The sequence below is a fragment of the Pogoniulus pusillus genome, chromosome Z, assembly GCF_015220805.1.
Source record: "Pogoniulus pusillus isolate bPogPus1 chromosome Z, bPogPus1.pri, whole genome shotgun sequence".
Taxonomy (NCBI): Eukaryota; Metazoa; Chordata; class Aves; order Piciformes; family Lybiidae; genus Pogoniulus; species Pogoniulus pusillus.
In genome coordinates, this window is record NC_087309.1 from 99,115,814 (window position 1) to 99,135,231 (window position 19,418).

A 19,418-nucleotide genomic window follows, 5' to 3' on the forward strand; every position below is an offset into this window, starting at 1 on the left:
TATACCCTTGTTTACATTACCTGGTCCTTGGGAAGGCACTGACAGAAAGGGCAAAACACAATGCCATACAGTTCATATAGAAAAGAATTCTTAAATATCTACCAATTTTACATTAACAATAAAACCCCAAGATGGCTTTTTAAAGCAAGCAGAGCCTCCAATTCTGATTTTGGCAAGCCATAAAAGCCTCTCAGCTTAAGAATGTCCTAGAATACTTATAAGAAAGTTGTCTTTTGCACAATGGATCAAGCAGACTATGTTGACATTATCACATTCTTGGAATGTTTATTAAACAATGCTTTGTTCTTCTGTTACGCAAATCAACAAGATAAAACTGGTCCAAGCCGCAAGAACATGGATTTCACTAGCTGTTGACACAGCAAAACAAGTCTGAAATTAGGAAGTGAAAGATGTTTCAGACCTGCAAAAATAAGTATGATTTTGCATGTGGCACTGGATTTTCACACAATTTCTACCCATTCTTTCAATTGGATATCAGGTTTTATTTCTAAACCCTGGGATCTTTGGGTGGAGAAGGAAGAGTAACAGGTATTTTGACCAGAATAGTGAGTTAAAGCATGTCGCTTTTAACAAAAAAATAGAAGAGACAATTAAATGAATTATCCTCAGTTAGCCCAACACACACAACTTTTAAAAACAGAATGGTACAGGCAAACCAGACTCTACTGTCAACAGAAAAGCAAATGAGCAGAGGTCTTGACCTCTTACATAGCACAGCCCCTTTATAAAATGAGTTCCCTTACACTTGACCCTCCTTATATACTTCTTCTATGTACTGATACATAGAAGTTTTGCCAAAGTTTCTGCTACAGCTACATGTGGACTGACACACCATTTTGTACAACCTGCACAAACTTTATTTAACCTACATCTCTTACATGAAGGGCACAGGTACACCTACCATAAATTGCCAGTTATTATATGCAAGTGAATTTATTAGTATGTGTGCACACCTACAAATTTATAAAGTTATATAAACAGAAGCTAATATATATAGGATGAATATACAGCCCAGAAAGACAAAGCAGAAAAACCTCTGCGCTGGCCTCAAGGTCATTCAGAACTACCTAGCTGAAGTACGTAGGGATGACATTTAACAATACACAGTAACAGAAGTGTTCCCTTCTTACCGTAGCTATACTGGAAGCTCACCAGTACAACCCGTCACATCTTGTTTTGCTCCTTTTGTTTTACAACTGATTTTGCTTACTGTATCAGAGTTAATTCTCAAGCCACAGCAAGGCCATTTTCACCACTGATGGGTTTCAGGGGTTCTTAAGTCCCTTGCAAATTAAATGAAGCAAGTCCCAAAGGTCAGAAAGCCAGGGCTCACTATCAAATTGGCTGAATAAAAAGATTGCATTGAAATTCTGTAATAGCTGAATGATATTTCTGTGTCATGTTTGAAAGTGGAAGTTTACAATAGGTGTTTTCACGACGTTCACAGCCAAAACCAAAAGAGATATTTCCATGAAAATGCAGACAAACAAAAGATTACCAAAAATCCCCACCAAACAAACACACACACATATATAAAAAAACAAACCACAGAAAAACTATTTTTCATTAATTATATTAGCTACCTGTTTATTCTGCTGGACTAAGCCCACACATCAAATAAATTCACGGTCTGCATGGACTAAATACTCTTTATACACAACAGAAACAGGCATAGTAGGCACCTGTGGGTCAGGAGTATTTCCTTGCATCTCGTGTTTTTTACTTCTCCCACCTTCCTCACCAAGTTCTCTTCTAAGGAAAACTCACAATAAATGTAACTCCTATGAAAAGAAAAAGCAATCAAAGGCAAACAAATCTTTTAGAAGCAGGTGATACACCTATAAAGTCTATACTCCTCCTTTTTACAAAATGGTCAAAATCAAAAAGCACAGTCACATGGACCCATGTGATACCTCATATAATTTAACAAATTATGTCTTTCATTAAGAAGATTAATTAAATGTAAGAAATATTCCACCATGCAAGGAAAAACAAAACAAAGGCACATTCTAATCTATCAAAAGTATTTGAACTAATATATCCCTTCAAGCAGTAAATTGATTGGCCATGCATTTAGAATTAAGTTTCACTAAAACTGCATTTTTCACTGAAGTGCAGACATTTGGTTGTTTGTGTTTTTTCTTGTGGTTTTGTTTTTTTCTTTAGATAAATTCAATTGGAAAAAAAATCCTTTCCTAAATTCAGAATAAGCTACCTGGAATATGGACAGGGAGGAAAAGACAAAAGTGTCAAATGAATTTCCTCTTCTTTTCTCAAGGAGACTCAAGCAGCAGGTGTAAAAAGTGTAATAGTTCATTTTCTTGACCATAGATATGGAATACATATATATATATATGGATAAATACACAGAAAATTCCAAATATTTTCTAGACAGCTAAGTATTTTATTGTGCCAGAGAATCTACTTTTATTTCTTATTAAGCTGCAAATCTTCATATTTCAATATTCTCAGAAAATTCAGTGTGGCCTTGACCAAATTACCCAAAACATACACCTTTTGAATGCTTACTCGAAGTTCACATTTTTATTCATTATGCAAAGCTAGTCTCAAGTTCAGGACTTTAACCACATGCAGATAGGAAGTATGTCCAGAACAGATTCTGGTTGCATTGAAATAAACCTCACATTTTTCATCCTTTCTAATTTTCTGTCTTACAAATCACTGATTTGTGACTTCTGTTACCTACCTAGAGACTTGTGCTTCTGAAGTGGCTACTGCTCACAATTATTATTTTTTTTCCCTCTTCTGCTACTTTGGGGTGGGGGAAATAAGGATAAAAAAAATATTACAGAAGCAGAACAAAATAAACAAAAACTAACAAAGCCAACCAATCACAGAAGTGGTATCTGTGCTGGCTAGCTAGTAACTTAAATACGACTCCTTTAATAACTAGTACAGCAGTATCCTGTGTGATGAAGTCCATGAACTTAGTAAACAAATAGGTTTTCACTCAAATTGAAGTATGTACTCCATGGTGGACAAGTACATAGAAAACAAAACAATACAAGGGAAAGCACATAGAGAGTAAACAGTTAAATCCTGATTTCTGAGGGCCTGTTCTCATTCATTTAACACACCATACGCTCTCAGAGATAAACAACAGGCAGGCTTCTTGAGTTATCTTGACACCTCTGAGCCTTTTTCTGTACATAAATACAAGATGTGCCAAAACCCCTTTATCATTATTCTCTCCAAGGAACCTCGTGCTCCACCTGACATTTTGCATCCTAAAGAAACACTAGGCCAGAACAACAAATCTGCACAACATTACTACAGGTATCTCAAATACCAACTTAAAAGAGAACCACAAATATTCCAAAAGCTACATGCAATTTAGTGGACATAGACACTCCTAATTTTGCAGTTTAGGAGAAGAATTTGTTATTTTTAGATTAGAACTGTAATGTTTTAAAACTTTTCACCTTATATATTCAGTACTTCAGACAGTATTCTGAACGACATTGTATTCAAAACAAAGTACAGCAGATCAATTTCTTGTCAGGCAAAGGTAACTCACTCCACCCGCACAGGACATAACCCTGAAATATCAAGTCCTGTGTGTTTTCAACCACAAAAACTGGAAGTACAGAAGTTTGCCAAGACATGGTTCTTTTTTTCCATATCTAAGATATCCTTCAACAGGATTTATACTTATTAATGATTATATCACAACTTCAAATACAAGAAAATAACTCTCAATTTTCCTTGTTAGATTTTCTAGATTAAGTCCACTATTGCTTTATAACATGGCAGAAATTAACTTTGGTATGCGTCACCTTTTGATTCTTATGAGCAATCTTGTGAACTTGACCCAGCGTTGTAAAATGAATAACAGCAACCAAAAAAAAAAAAAAAAAAAAAAAAACCCAACCCACACCTCTGACACAGTTACGGATATTTCTGTCAGCAGAAACATTGTTACTACATTTATGTTAAAATAGCTCTTGTGAAATAGAGACCATAGAAACAGTTACCAAAAAGTGCCCTTCCCAGTCACTCCGTCCTTACAGATTCTTGCTCTTCTTAGCCATTAAGGAGCTGCTAACACTTTGGAGAAGTTAGGCTGTAAGAGGCAGGGCATACTTCTGTGACATTAATCACTTACACTATTTTCCTCAAAAAAGAATAATGACAAAATGGGAAACTTATGAAAACATACCCTAAAAGCTTCCTCACATTTCACTGTAAAGCAAATCTCCTGCCTCTTAACAGAACGGTGTCCCACCACTGATGGGTCTTTAATATTTCTGGATATGTAAAATCAGAAAGTTTGGCATAGCTGGAATTTGAAGTCTCAAGCGCTGCAGCTTCAGAAATCTTCCAACATGAATGTATTGACAGGATTCAATTTTTGGAAGCAAGCACATCATCAGACAAGACTGCAGATAAGGGAGTTTCCAAACTCTGCCTATGACTGAGGAACCAGCTCCAGGGTACTTCACTCTGCACGGTGACTGTACCCCACCTCACCACTGCTGCAGAGCCAAGCTGCAAGCAGCTGACTTTAACCACGTAGTCTAGATGGACAGGGGAAAAAAAATAATCTTACATTTCTCCCTATCATTCTCCTGTCAAACTCCAAACTGTCCTGAGCTGTAATCGGGGGCAGCCAGGAACGATAAGGTTAAAAGCACTCATGCGCGGCGCACTCAGAAACTTCGCTGTGTCTTATTTCATTACTCTTCAGCCCCAAAGGGAAGGCAGTAAGGGTATGTTTTGGAGGGAAGGGGAAAAGAACACCACCACAGAAGCCTGTTTACACCACATAAGGGAAAGGGAGGAAAACGACCACTAATAAAAGGCTTTAGCCTTTGCTAAACGCTGCCAAGTCTTTTTAATCCCCAGTGCAAACACCGACGGGGAGACCAAAAACGGCTTTGCAATCTTAACGCGGCATTTCCAGACCTTCTCAAGCCACAGTGAGGAAGTATTTCAGTGACATGCCTGACTGAAGGAAAGAACAGCAATTCCCTTCCACAGAAAGTCGCAAGTCCCGGCTGCCATTTATGCCAGCTTTCCCCAAAGCCTCCACATGCCTGCACTCGCAAACCCCGCTACGGACGGCACGTCCGTGCCGGGCACCGCACTCGCCCCGCGTTCCTTCCATCTGCCTAGCCAGAACGGTCGCCCGCACCCCCGGGTTTGGGCATGGCGACTAGTCCGTGAAAGTTCCGCACATGCCGTGTCCGTCCCCCAACCCCCTACCCCCGCCGGCTTCGGGCAGGTGCCGCAGGGCCTTTCGGAGAAGCCTTCCCGCTGCCACCAGCCGACGGCGTTACTGAGGGCGTGAGAGGCCCCGCTCTAAGGGCCGGCTGCCGCCGCCGTGCCTGACGCAGCCGCTTTCAGCGCCGGCTCGGGCGCCGGGGAGCGCGGCGCTAGAGGGGCGGGCTCGGCGGAGGCGCCCGGGCCCCGGCGACAGACTCACCGTGAAGGGCTGGTCGTGCAGGCTCCCCACGGAGAAGCAGTTGTCCCCGGGGTTCACAGCCCCCGTCAGCACCTGGTGCAGGTTCATAGTGACAGGCCGCCGCCAGCCTGCCGGCCCCTGCCGCTCGGCCACCACTCGTACCGCGGACGGCGGTGGAGGAGGCGGCGGCGGTACATAGTGCGGGGCGGAGCCGAGCCGGGCGGGGCGGGGCGTGGCGGTGCTGCGCCCCCTGACACCGGCCTTACCGCCTGCCCGCGCCCTGCCGCCGCCCCCGCCCAGCGGCCGCGCGGTCTCAGCTCTCGCGAGAACGTGATGCGGAGTCGCCGCTACCGTCAACCGCACCGTCAGTAGGGCCGCTGTCAGCAGCGCCCCCGGCGCTCCTGGAGCCCTCCCGCGGGTCTGGCCGGCAGTTTAGCTGCGCCTAGCTGCGGCAAGCGGCGAGAGGATGAGCGAGGGGCTGAGTACTGCGCTCATGCCCCGTTAGGGCAGGCCTCTTTGCGTCCTACCTCGGAGTCTGGAACTGCGCGGGGTTGCTGGGGCGGGCCGTGGGCAGTGGTGGCTCGATCAACTTAACGTTAAAATCGCCTCGGATGTGCTACTTCGGTAAGAAATGCTGCAGTGGGATCGATGTAGCTAAACCAGGGTTGAAGGAGGACCTGAAAGCCTGCAGCTCCTTCTCCAGCCTAGTTGTAGCGACCTGTCAGCCCCCCCCACACTCCGTGTGAATAGCTGTTCACCGCTAGATGGGTGTCAGACTGAGGCTTCTAGTTCCGAGAAAGAACAAAGTGTTCTTTCTGCTGCATCGAAAATGCTTTAGTGCCTCGCAACTTTTGTGTCTTTCCACTTAAACTAGTTTTTCTTACTCCATGAACGGCTCACATAAACTTGAATCACTTGTGTTTTCCCTCACAAATCTCTGCTCCTATGCTGATTTTCCATTCTTGCCCTACTTCACTGTTTAATATTAAAGCCTTTTTCTGCCCTTCAGCTGTCCCAGGCAACAGTACAAAATAATTTCATGTGTAGGCAGGAGGCGTAACTTTGTGTCACACTCTACAATATTTATAAAGGGATACTATGCAGCCGTATGTGACAGTGTTTGGTCCTTTTCATTTTACTTTCCTAGCCATTGTGCAGTCAATATCGTGCTCCCGCCCCTACAGTTCATGTCTCGCATTTCATTTCAGAAAACAGATTTAAATCCTTTGCCAAACAGAAAAGCATCTTGCCATAACACTGCTGCAATAATTGATGCAAATGATAGACTTCCCCTGTCTTCCAGAAAAGTCTTCTGATGTGAGAAAAATTCATTGAATTTGGCACTGTGTGTACATTCCTTTAAAGAACCATGGTTTTCTCATGCTAATTATGAACTGCTCTCACCTTAATCACTTTTGGTTTGCAAAGAATCAAAAAGTTTATCAGATTATCCTGTTAAGTTAACTTATCCTTCTATCCAGCTGTCCCTCTCTTTCCTGAGTCTTTTCACTTCTCTTGCGACATTTAGGACAAGAGGAAATGGTTTAGGTTCGATATTATTACAAGAAACTTCTTGATTGAAAGGGTTCGCAAACGCTGGAACAGGTTCCCAGGGAAGTGGTGACATCCCCATCCCTGAAAGTGTTTAAAAGAGATATATAGATGTGATGCTGAGGGACTGTGGTGGGTTGGGAACTTTCCATCCCCCAATTTAAATTTATCAGACCAGCTCAGATGGCTGGAAGTAAGATAAAGCTCTATTTACAGCAAAGCTAAATTTACAAGCACATATACACAACATATTTACATGTATTTACAGTTACACACAATTTAGAAATAGTACAGAAATCTTTACACACACACGCACAAAAAGCCCAGGAGGGGGCAACACCACCCTCTCTCTTCCCAGATAGAAAACAACCAGCAAAGCTCAGGTGTTACCTGGTCAGTCAAGGTTAGTGGAAGAGATGAGAGCAGAGTGAAGGAGAAGCAGACAGATCAGTGCCCATGAGCAAAGAAAAAATAGTTGTTTATATATTGACTTTTTATACCTCTTAGCAAACCAATGAATGATACAGACTTTATCATTTTCCAACCAATGATCTAATTTCTCTTATTCCAATAAACCTTAAACCACTACAGGGCAATGGTTTAGCAACAGACTTGGTATTTACATAATAGTTGGACTCTATGATCTTAAAGGTCCTCCAGATGAAACAATTCTGTGATTCTGTGATATCAGCCACAGACAAGTTACATACTGTACATTTTATTGTAATATCAAAGTGATTGCACTGTTGTACACTGACAAATTTCAGCTCTAGCCTGCGCAGTTTTGCACTGCATACTTTTTTTTTAAAAGAAGCTTAACATTATTCAATACAATGAAAAATATGTTTATGCATATCTTATTGACAAAACCAGAGGTTGGTTTTGGTCAGGATTTCCAAACTTGACAGTTATCAGAAGGTTAAAAAAAAAAATCTCAGAAAGTTCATAACCACCACAAAAGTGTTTCCTGTGCTTTTGTTTCTGGATATTTTACTCACCTTCTCAAGAGAACACTTTTCCAAAAAGTCCTTTGTTTCACCTTTCACTCAGAACTATCTAACAGACAGAAAAGGCACTGAGTTTGCCCTCCAGGATTACAAAATAGTGTCACAAGCTTCATTCCACTGTTTTGCCCCTTAACCTCAGTAAATCTTCTCTCTTTGAGGATTTCAGGGGCTGTAAACCTTCTCACAAGCTGCTGACTCCTGTCACTCACAACTGATGCTGAACATGCTCAATCACCCCTTGCCTCTGGCTTCCTAAAGTGGCATTGAAACAAATATTTAACACAGAATGACTACTCTGAAAGACCGCTAGAACCTCATCATCTGTGCATGCATAGGAAGGCTTGGAAGTGAATGATGTACTGTTTTTTGGATATAGACCAAAGCTTTACTTTCTCAGTAACAACAAGGCCTTTGAGTGCTCCAAAAAGCAATATAAAGTATATACATGTGTATTTTTCTTTAGTAAATCCCACTTGTGTTTCCCTAATAACATTCAAGGAAAGACCAAATGAGAACTTTAGATCATCCACCCTAAGGTTTCTTTGACATTCCAAACTGCACCTCTGAAAAGCAAATCCGTATTAATAATATTCTTCAATGTAATGCATTATAAATTCAATATATGCTTGTAAATTATTTCACTTAAACAAGGACAATGATATACTTTCTGTTCTTTCAGTACAATGAACATCCATGAGTCACTTATTAACAGCAGTGAGCTTGCATGTGTCAATGATACACAGGCAGCTTTGAAAGAAGTTAGTATTTTAAGTGGCGTATTTAGAGTTTTTCTCCAGCAATGTCTAGAAATTGTTTCCTTCCCTTATTTCTCAATATAAGCTACAGACATGTAGCATTCTTGTTTTTCCTTTCTATATTTTGTCCCCTCTGAAATAATTTATTATATGAAATTCATTATATTTTAACTTGCTTTTACAAAAACAATGGACTGCAGCTGGGAAAAAACTGTTCCACCTCATATACTCTTTCACTTTGTCTTGGTCACCCTTGATACTTCTGCAGGACTTCTTTGGTTTGTGAATACCCCAGGCAAAAGTCTGACCTGAAGTGAAATCAAGAGAAAATACCCTTACTGATCTCCTCAAGATCCAGAGTTGCCTCCTGTGCCCACATTAGGAAAGAGCTGAAGAAGTACCTGATTCTCTTCTTGAGCTTTGGTGACTTCTGGCTGTGTAAAAAGAGTCAAAACACAGTGTGGTATCTTGAGGCAACATGAAATGCATAAACATGCCTTTAGTAATGGAGTCCTAAACAGTTGTTTTTGTGAAAGCTTTCTTTGCAAAATGCTTGCTCTGTTCATGTCTTTAGTATCTCAGGTTTTATTATCTGTAGCCTGCAGGTTAGCGTGGTATTTGCCTTATTTTTTTTTTTTTTAATACTGTTTTCAGTTGATGAAAGACATTTTGTAACAGCTCGTGTTACTGTCACATCTCTTAAAAGGCACAGTGCAGTACATTCTCTTTCACTTCAGTGATTTCATAGCACCTTTTGCTTGGTGAAGGAGATAAATGCTGACTGGGATGCTTTCTTACAGGAGATTAGTTAGGATGTTTTGGGTTATTCAATTCACCTTTTATTTGGCTTTTGATGATACTGACATTTTACAAGCTCAGAGTGTTTTTAGTAGTTTCCAAGGTAAAAGCCAACCATTATTAGACACTTCAGGCTTGCAAATGGAGCGAAGCTGGAGGTGGGTAGGTTCAGACTGGACATGAGGAGGAAGTTCTTCGCTATGAGAGTGGTGACACTCTGGAATAGGTTGCCTAGGGAGGTGGTTGAGGCCCCATCCCTGGAGGTGTTTAAGGCCAGGCTGGGTGAGGCTCTAGCCAGCCTGATCTAGGGTAGGGTGTCTGTGTTCATGGCAGGGGGGTTGGACTAGATGATCCTTGTGGTCTCTTTCGACCTTGACTGATTCTATGATTCTAAATTAACAACAATCTTTTTAAATTACCATTCGTACTCAGAGCTGCACATTCATTCACAGACTGAGATTAAAGCTGCTTTTGAAGAAAATCATTAAAGAAATTCTGGATAATGCATATCATTACCATTTCTCTATGTATTTATAAAATATTCTGTGGTGGGTTCTGTGGTGCATGGCTGAGAATGATCTTGCATGGCATATAGGAGACCTGTCTTTATTTGCAGTAGCAAATGCTAAGCAGTGCTGCTTTCCAAACTCATCAGTCAGTTTTCAAATATCATCAGTCTCATCAGGAACAGGGCACTTTTTGTGCCATGGTGCAATTGTCAATATCCTGGAAAGTACTGAGCCAGTTGTCCTCCACCCATACAAAGATGCCCTTTCAATTGGTCGGTTCTTTGTGTAGATCTGGGAAACTCACTCTAGCCTTGAAGAAGTTGCTCTAACTGCTCATATGCTGAACTCTTAGGCTGCTCATATATAAACCTGTTACTTGAAATTCACGAGAGGCCGTTGAAATAGACACCATGCAGTGCTACTTACCAGAGTGTGTTTGCCCTTTGTATGTAAACACTGAAATATTAATTAGGTCTAGTCTTTTCTGAGATCCTGCCAATTTCGGTTTGAGTACAGTACTACATTTTCTGCTGTTGTTGTTTCCTATGAAATATTAAATACGTAAATAAATATATAGGGCCCACATTAATGCAGTGAATAGTCTATCCTTACAGCCAGTCTTTTCTAATAAAGAATATTCCATCATATATTTTGAACCTTCATACTTGTTTTCCTTATCATGAGTGACAACCTTTATAGGCATCTCTAACAAATTCATCAGAGATATAATGTAATCACTTTATTGTTCCTTTCATGTTTGTATCAAATGTTTGGATGCTTATGTTCCCAAACTGATTGTCAGCATAGCTCTACAAACCTGTTGCATAAGGATGTTTGTACTTAGGCCTTCAAAACAGCTTAGGATTCTCAAGGGTCAGCCTGAAGAAAACAAACAAACAAAACCAACCAAACAGAACCCTTATTTTTTCAACATTTTGCCTCTTTAAGGTACTTTATGGTTAGGTTTTAACCCAGTAGGAGGGTGGTGTGAGCTTGTGACAGGAGGGTGGTTATTACTCCTATCTATATAAAGATTTAGGCAGGCAGACATTCACATATTGGGAAAGGAAGATACAAAACACACTAGACTGCTGTTCTCTCCTGTTGCAGTGTAATTGAAGTGTAAACCATTTTCCCCACAAATGCTTACACTCCCTCTTATCTCACAGCTACTTTGTGAGGTAGTTTTCATTCTTTTGTGTTTCATTCTTTTGCGTTTCTAAGTGGTAGGCATTGAAAGCTCACCAGCTGTTCCTTTTCTACTTGCTACAGTTCAAAGAGCTATGATCTCTGTTCGCGATTTCATATACACAAATGTAGGATGTCTGGCCAGTCAGGTCTAGTTGCCTTTTAATATTAATATTATCTTTTTTAATATTGTCTTCATCCCTCAAAGTAAAGAAGAGAAAGCAAGAACAAACAAAGGAGCGCTTGTATTTGTGTTATGAACATTCATTCTTTCCTCTATTCATAGCATAAAAGCCATAAAAACAAAGGTGCTTAAACTAAGAAAACATTAACATTTCAGCCTAATGGTAGATTTGTAGTTGACTGCTATATGCTCAGTGGCATTGCAGTTATTATGAGTGTAACTAACCACACTTGACAGGTCATGAAAGGAGCTATCAAACATGATCTTTCTCATCACTCGATCACCTGTTTGTCAACTGTTTAACTGCTAGCAAAGCGTTAGGGTTTTTTACAGGGGTGAATGATATTGAATCATCTTCACTTTATAAAATATTGTGAGACTTTCTAACATAGTTGTTGACAGGATCTTAAATGTATGCATGCACATTTTAAGACATATTAAAAGGTGGATAGTGGTGTGTCAGTACCAGACTGTTTTGCAACTGAAGAAAAATTACTTTTTTAATTAGATTTAAAAATGCACACACAAAACAAACAAACAAAAACCCAACCCAACAATAAACAAAACCAACAAACAAATGAACAAAAACTCCCCCCCAAATTTCCTTCTTTAAGTTTTGCTGTGAATGTAATGTGTCATTGTGTTTTATGAAGACTGTGACTTCCCTTAAACAGCATGTTGGTTTGTGATGTAAACTACTTAATATACCCAAGAGCAATAATGCTTTCTCGTGACTCTTCCTCCACCACACATTGTATGCTCCACCTCAATGGACTGATTTTATTTACTGCTGAGTCAATATTTACCACTTTGCTACTGCCTGCAGTAGTTTTAATCCCTGTTTGAACAACTGAATGGTACCACGAGCTTTTAAAAGCATTTAGGCCTTAATCCTGTTGTATTCTATGAGTTTCTAGTGAAAGTTAAGGGGATTCAACACCCCAAAATACTTGCATGGAGGTCTGATTGCAGAAACCATGTGTAACAGAGCAGCCCAAAGAAAATTAAACTCTTACTTTTCTTGTAGCATTACATTATTTACTTGCACATGGATTTTAATATTTCATTGCAGAGGCTCATCAGGAAATATATGGATGGTGCTGGTGAGATTTTGTTTGTCTAGGCCTTGCTTATGACTGTTTATTACTTGCATTGCCCTGTTGGACTTGGTCAAGCAGTGGGAAAATAAAATACCTGGAAGGTGCATTTTCCACAGTGTTGTTCTCCCCCTGTGGTGCAAAGAAAATTGGAGTCTCTCCATGTATGTGTGAACAGAAGGAAGCCTGCCCTAGTAGAACCATACATCTCAGAACAAACTGAACCAAAGAGAAAGTAAAAGAGAAGTAAAATACCAAGCCATCGAGAAGTTCGTGTCCCACTTTGCTCTGATACATTAAATCAGTTTGTAAACACAGGCTTAGATCCAGGCAATGTTGTTTCAGTCTTCCACATATTTTTTGTTTGTTCGTTTTGTTTTAGTTTTTCAGGGTTGGGGTTTTTTTTTGTTTATTTGGTTGGGTTTTTTTGTAAGCAGTTTACTATGCAAGGTTTTTGGGCCACGATGTATAGCCATGAAAAGTGTGTGAACCGATATCAAAATGACACTTGGGCAAACAAAAAGCAGCAATGTAAAGCTTCATTCAATAAATACAGTCAACTCCTATGTTAAAGACTGAAACTGGCTGGGGTAGACTGTCTGCTGTGTTGTAGAGGTTAAGCCTTTAAAGGCATTTTGGAAGAAGAGAAATTAATTTATTTTCTGCAATTCCAGTGTCATCCTCGGTACGTTAACTACTGAATTTCCATTGCAAAGGCCACTGTCAGTCAGTGGTATTGGTAAACAAAGTGTAGTGTTTTAAGCAATTAAGGAATTATCTATCTCTTTTTTTCCTAGGAGACACTGCAAAGAAACAAGTAGCAAATACAGTAAGGCAAAACAGAAGTGAGATGTGCATTCTGTGTTTGCTTTTACAGCTTACTCTGATTTCTTGAATAAAAACAGACAGACTTGGCCTCAGCCCAGGAGGTCAGCAAAATAAAATTTATAGTAATCAGATATTATCTGTAATTAGATTCTGTGTTTAAATATATCAGTCCAGAGAGGGAAATAGCTAAGTGAATAAAATCAGCACTCAAAAGCCTAAAACTGGCAGTTCAGTCTAGGAAATTGTTTCCTGCTTTTGATTTCCATGTAAATATAAAACAGTTCTGCTCATCTTCTTAAGAGTCCATGTGCACATGTGTGCATGTCCTTATGTGCATGTTTCTGTGTGATGTTTCATCACTAAGCATTCTACTTGGCATATTTTCATAATGCACAGCAATCAGTAATGATTACTTGAAATATGAATCTCTAATTATTTTGTTGCTAGATGATTCAACCAAAATCTCATCACCCTTTGGCTCTTAAGATTTTTACCATTCTAAGTGGTGACAGTGTTTTCATATTACATAACAAGTACTGTCTAATATCAAGTGGATTTTTTTTCTTAGATGTAGCACTAGTTTTTGCATTAGTGACACATGATTATTTGCCAGATTCATATTTCATTAGTTGAACGTGCTACCTAATAAGGAACAGAAAATATGGAACAACATATTAAAACCAGTAGAATCACTGATTTGGCTTTTACCATAGCTAGATGAAAGTTACTGTGACAACTGTAATTTTCCTTTCAATGGCTGCTACATATGTAATTAAAAATAACTATCCTCAAGAGGGTGCCAGTGAAGTATTATTTCTGGGGTTCAGTACTGATTACACAGATTTAAAACTGTCATCTCCAATAACTTCATGAAATTACAGAACATTAAGAGGTTGAAAGATCATCTAGCCCAACTGCCTGCCACAGTAGGATCACCTACAGTAGGTCACAGAAAAAATGTAAGCAAAAGAAGGCACAAAACCCCCCAACCTAGAACTCTTCTAATAAAGCATTGTATCCACTTTACCAAACAGTAAACACATTTCTGGGTCAAAAAAAGAGAAATGTTCAGATTTCATATTCTCTCACTCAGATGTTAATTCTGAACTGATTTTAGCTATAAAAACTTTGAATTTATGAGGTTCCAGATTAAATGCTACCACGGTATTCTTTATGAAGATACTTGCATAAAGAACACAAATGCATTTTAGGCTTGGGAAATAGCAGTAATTGTAAGGACACTTTACCTAATATTCTACTAAACACAATCACTGAATTGGAAGAAATGTACTGCTTACAAAAATAAGGAAAAATAAGCAGACCTGCTGCAAAATTGTATTTTGTTCACTGGTCGGAAGGAGAATGGAAATTAAAGTGCAAAGCAAATAACTGATTAAGTGTATCGGCTGCTGATTTTGTTTTGGGGAAATCCAATGAGAAAAATGTCTACGAATCATTTCAGTCCTTGCTAAGGCTAGGCACCTAAGGAATGAACTGAGAGATGGACTTGGGAATTTTCCAAACTCTTTCACAGATACTAAGTATATACGAAATAAGAATGTGCTCTCTTTTCATGTAAATGAGATGAGTAACACCTGACTTCGAGAATGAAGCTGACCAATGCTGAAGAAAATAAATGTAGCTGAAACACATTCCCACCACTGGAGCGGGTGAGAAGCTTGCTAGCGCCCTCTAAAGGTGCTATTTGTCAACCATCTATGGGAAGGAACTTGGCAATAGCTCCACCAGGGCACAGTGGACAATAAATTAACAGAGTAAACAGGGAACTGTACTTCTGACCTTGCCTGTGCTAAGTGAAATATGTGAGCTTTTACTCTCGGAATACTTAGACACCAATTTATTTCTGGGTATCATTACTAAAGTACAAGTTTTTTCAAACATACCTTCCTCTGCTTTGCTGTCAGGCCCCACTGCGGCAGCAGTCAGCAGTATCAACCTGCCTGTCACTTCTGCTCAAGCTCATAGGCAGCTCCCTTCATTGCTGCTTTCAGTCTCCTTAAAAATGAGCTGTAGGCACTGTACATACCAGTACAGCTCAACATGAACTAGGTTCTACTGCAGTTAGCTGTTCTCCCTTAAAAGCTGCCTACACTTCTCTGCCTGTGCATTAAGGAGTTTATTCAGTGTCCTGTGCATGCTAAGCAACTGAAAATAGTGTAAATGCATGCTCCAAATAATTTTATGTACTCATTTCTGTACCTTTCTGCCTTTGAAGTGCACACATCACACACCAGGCAAAATTCTGTGTCACTCTAGTAGACAAGCTGCCTGCAAATCAAGGTATTCTGAAGATCAATCCTTTACAAGCTGCCTATGAATCTGTCACGTTTGTCTTTTACAAGCACAGACTTTTTAATATAGAGGCTGCTTTATGCATTTTGCAGCTGAGAAGGGCAGACAAAATTGACATACTGCAACGATTTAGTTCCTGTAACTTTAGGTGGCAGCACCACAACAAAGACCTTTGCTGCACATCATCACACTGATACACAACGGCAAAATCAACGTCAGACACAGCTCAACTTACAGAAAACTCTAAAATGTGAAGCTCTGCATAATGCTGTGGTGGAGCTCCAGGCTGCTCTAACTGCAGCACTTGTGTTGTGTGGCTGATAAGTGGCTTTTCTTTCAGCATTGCATAGCCACAGTGCTGTTGCTTTGGGGATTTTTTTTCCCATGTGGATATCACCTTAGATGGCCTTGAACATGCAGGAGGTTTGCTCCTTCCCACCTATTTCCAACTCTTCTCTGATGTGCATGCTGATTTATCTTACTCATCCCAGTGCGTTGAGACATCTTTTCTATTATCTCACAGTAGTTCTCAGTGCTCTGTGTTCCACAGCATTGTGGCATGGGACCTGCAATTCCTCTGTGCTCCAGAACATACTTGTCATGGGAAATGATAAACTGGGATTATTTTAGGTCAGTTCAGCAAAGTGCTTGCAAAGCCTCAAATACAAGTCTAGCTATGCATGAAAACAATACTACACAAAAAATTTACAGCATTCTATATTACTTTTATCCTTTGGATATTCTTTCTTTCACAAAACTTTCAGTATTTACAAGGGGAATACAGGGATGTTTCAGGCTTCTTAAGGAAGTAGATTCATAGCTGGATTCACAGTTCCAATGTAAATAAGCACACTACAGGAGATAGGAGAGACTCCATGAACACAACCCATGGAGGACACACTGTCATGTTTCCAGCCTGCTCCAGCACTGCATAGAGAAGCTGGAGCACCAGTGCTCATTCAGTCTGGACAACACTAAGAAGAAGCTGTGAGATGCTCACATTTTAAATACTGATAATGTTATTTGTTTGTTATTTGCAAGAACTTTCTCTTGTCCTACTGTTATAACCTAAGGCTTTTACTCCATTTCATGTAGACTTGTGTAGAAGACTGTGTTTACAGAACAACAGTTCTTATGGAACGTACTGTACATCTGTTCTGTGAAGCTGCCCAAACTAAGAAATAGCAAGATGTTGCTAAACATGTGAGCATGAGTAAAGTTGCACTTCCCCTCTGCATTGTCCTGTTTTCCAAATGACCAAAACCTCTTGGGTATTAAAGACAAAGTACTTCTGCCTTTTGGAGGTGCATTCTTATAGCCAAGAATAAATCACACTGGCTTGTTGGCTGGATATACTATTCTGATAGAAGGAACAGTGAACAGCTGAATATTACATTGCAAGGCAGGAACAGTCTGCACTTCATTCTTAAAGCTTTTTGCTTGTTTGTTAACACCACAAGTAATCCAACTGCACTTACTGTGGGAGGTAAGTTAAAGAATAGGGAGAAGCTTCCACATTTGTGGAACATGCTGCCTTTGACCACCTAGGGCAGGGCATACCATTACTGACACTGGAGCAGGAAACACTAAAGAAATACTATAGTTATGATGGCTGACCAAATTACCATCACGGGTTTGTAAAATGTACTGAGGGGATATTTTTGCTACAAGTTTGAAATTACTTGCTAAATGCAAAGCTTCTAAAGTGAATGGAGAAAAGGGCTTACAAGGGGGAAAGGCATATGCAACATACAAAGATAATACAACAAACTGTACTTGGATCTATGCAATGCATAGATTTTGATTTTTCAATCTGACTTTAGGCAAGGATTTTCAAGTGAGCATGAAGTTCTCAGTTTCCTATTACTGCAGTGTGCTCTAGGACATCAAGTTGAAATGACAGGCTGCAATTACAAGTTTTGTAATTAGAATCACCTCTGTTATTAGCCTAGTATCACAAGCAAGGCCATGACACAACCAGAAGTCTTATTACCAAACTTCCAGATCAGCAATGGAAAGAGTGTGTTTGAAAATTACTTCACATTTTGCAAATGTACAAATGAAGAGAAGTCAATGATCTGACCTGTGATGCATGTCACTTAGCTTGGATGTTTGGGTCTAACTAAGCTGATTTCAAAAGGGAGATGACAGTTGATGTGACCTCATAAAAACATCTTTATGAAATTCCATGTGCACATTTTAGGCAAAGTATGAGATCTACTTGCAAGAGATAAAACCAACATCAATTAAGAAGGCTGTTAGTTTTTACAAAGAAAGAAAATCAGACTCATGACTCAACTCTGGCAACCGAAACAGTACTGGTGTTCTGATCTCTTTCACATTTTTGCAACTAACCACTAACAGCAAAATGAGGAATCAAGGTCAGAGAGATTTGCAGAATCATGGAAAACACAGCACTGTGTGATGTGGCACACTGGCTGGCAGCACAGCTCAAGCAGCAACCTGGCATGTTGCTTTAGAGCACACCATCACATGGACAAGATGAATGCTGCTGCAGCAGCAAAGCAATAGGAAAGGAAAAGTGATGTCTCTCAAAAAGAAGTGTGACAGAAAAAAAAAAAAAAACACAAGGGAAGCTGCCACAAAGCCTTATTTTTAGCAGATAATACTTAACATACATTGCCATTTGTCCTCTCAGCAGATGATGACTGTACCCTACATGGGGCTGGCCCACACCAAGACAATGTCTGGAGACTGAGGCCAGCCCATGCAGGCCAGCACATGCCCAGGAAAGCAGTATTTTTTCCCTGGCATTTATATTTTTACTGGTGTGTTACTTTTTACAGACACTAGAGAACTGAATGGAAGGATGGACTTTTTTCCTCCTCCTCATTCTTCCTTTCAGCATGCTTATGCTACGCTAGTGCCTGGCTTGCCACAATAAACTGAGCTGGTCTGTCTGAGAATAAACAAGAGAAAGAATCTTGCAATTTGGCTGTGTGGGCAGGTGATGACTCAAGTTAGCACCAGGGGAGATGGGGAGCATGGGAAGAAAAGCAAGATCATCACCTTCAGCAGCAATGACAATTTATGTACATCTTCGAATTATGTGTCATGTTTAGAAATATGTTGTGACTTAAAAAGTTTGTTAAATGTATGTTGGCTTGAACAACACACTCGTTTGAGTTTGATGGAAATTGGCTGGAGGCAGCCTGCAGCAGCACTGTGGAACACCTGCTACACTGCTGGCACTCGCCAGTTTCTGAGCAGGAACAAGGAAATACTATTTTATGTTAGCTCAGTATGTGCATGTTTGTTGACAGTTTTCATTTGCAGAAGTAAACACTAATCTACCATTAGAAGTGGCTACCTTCTCAGGCACAAATACCTTCAAAGTCATTTGCATCTGCCTACTAAGCACAGAATGCTGAACTCCAGACACAACTGCAATGAAAAGTGCTAAATACCTGCCTCTCAACATCTGCTAGTGTAACCGTCTATGCCAGAGGCTTTGGGTTCTGCTAGATAGGTAAAATGCATTTGCAGGTGGTAAGCAATGCCTGCCAAAGCATGTAGTTCATCCCAATCACAGAATCATACAATCAGTCAGGTTAGAAAAGACCTTTGAGATCCACAAGTACAACCTATCACCCAATACTATCTAATCAACTAATGACTTAAACACTACCAGGGACAGGGACTCCACCACCTCCCTGGAGAGCCTATTTCAATGGCCAATCAATCTTTCTGTGAATAGTTTCATGCTAACACCCATCCTAAA

At 40.1% G+C, this 19,418-nt stretch overlaps 1 protein-coding gene across 3 annotated transcripts in view; it reads right to left on the reverse strand.

Annotated features, from left to right (window-relative positions):
- Positions 1–5,692, reverse strand: part of DMXL1 (Dmx like 1) — an 89,527-nt gene extending 83,835 nt beyond the window's left edge. For all 3 annotated transcript variants that reach the window (XM_064140696.1, XM_064140694.1, XM_064140697.1), the window contains exon 1: positions 5,468–5,692. In XM_064140696.1, coding sequence (XP_063996766.1) covers positions 5,468–5,554 — 87 coding nt within the window. In that variant the 5' untranslated portion in view covers positions 5,555–5,692. The remainder of the gene's footprint in view (positions 1–5,467) is intronic.
- Positions 5,693–19,418: the final 13,726 nt, after the last annotated feature.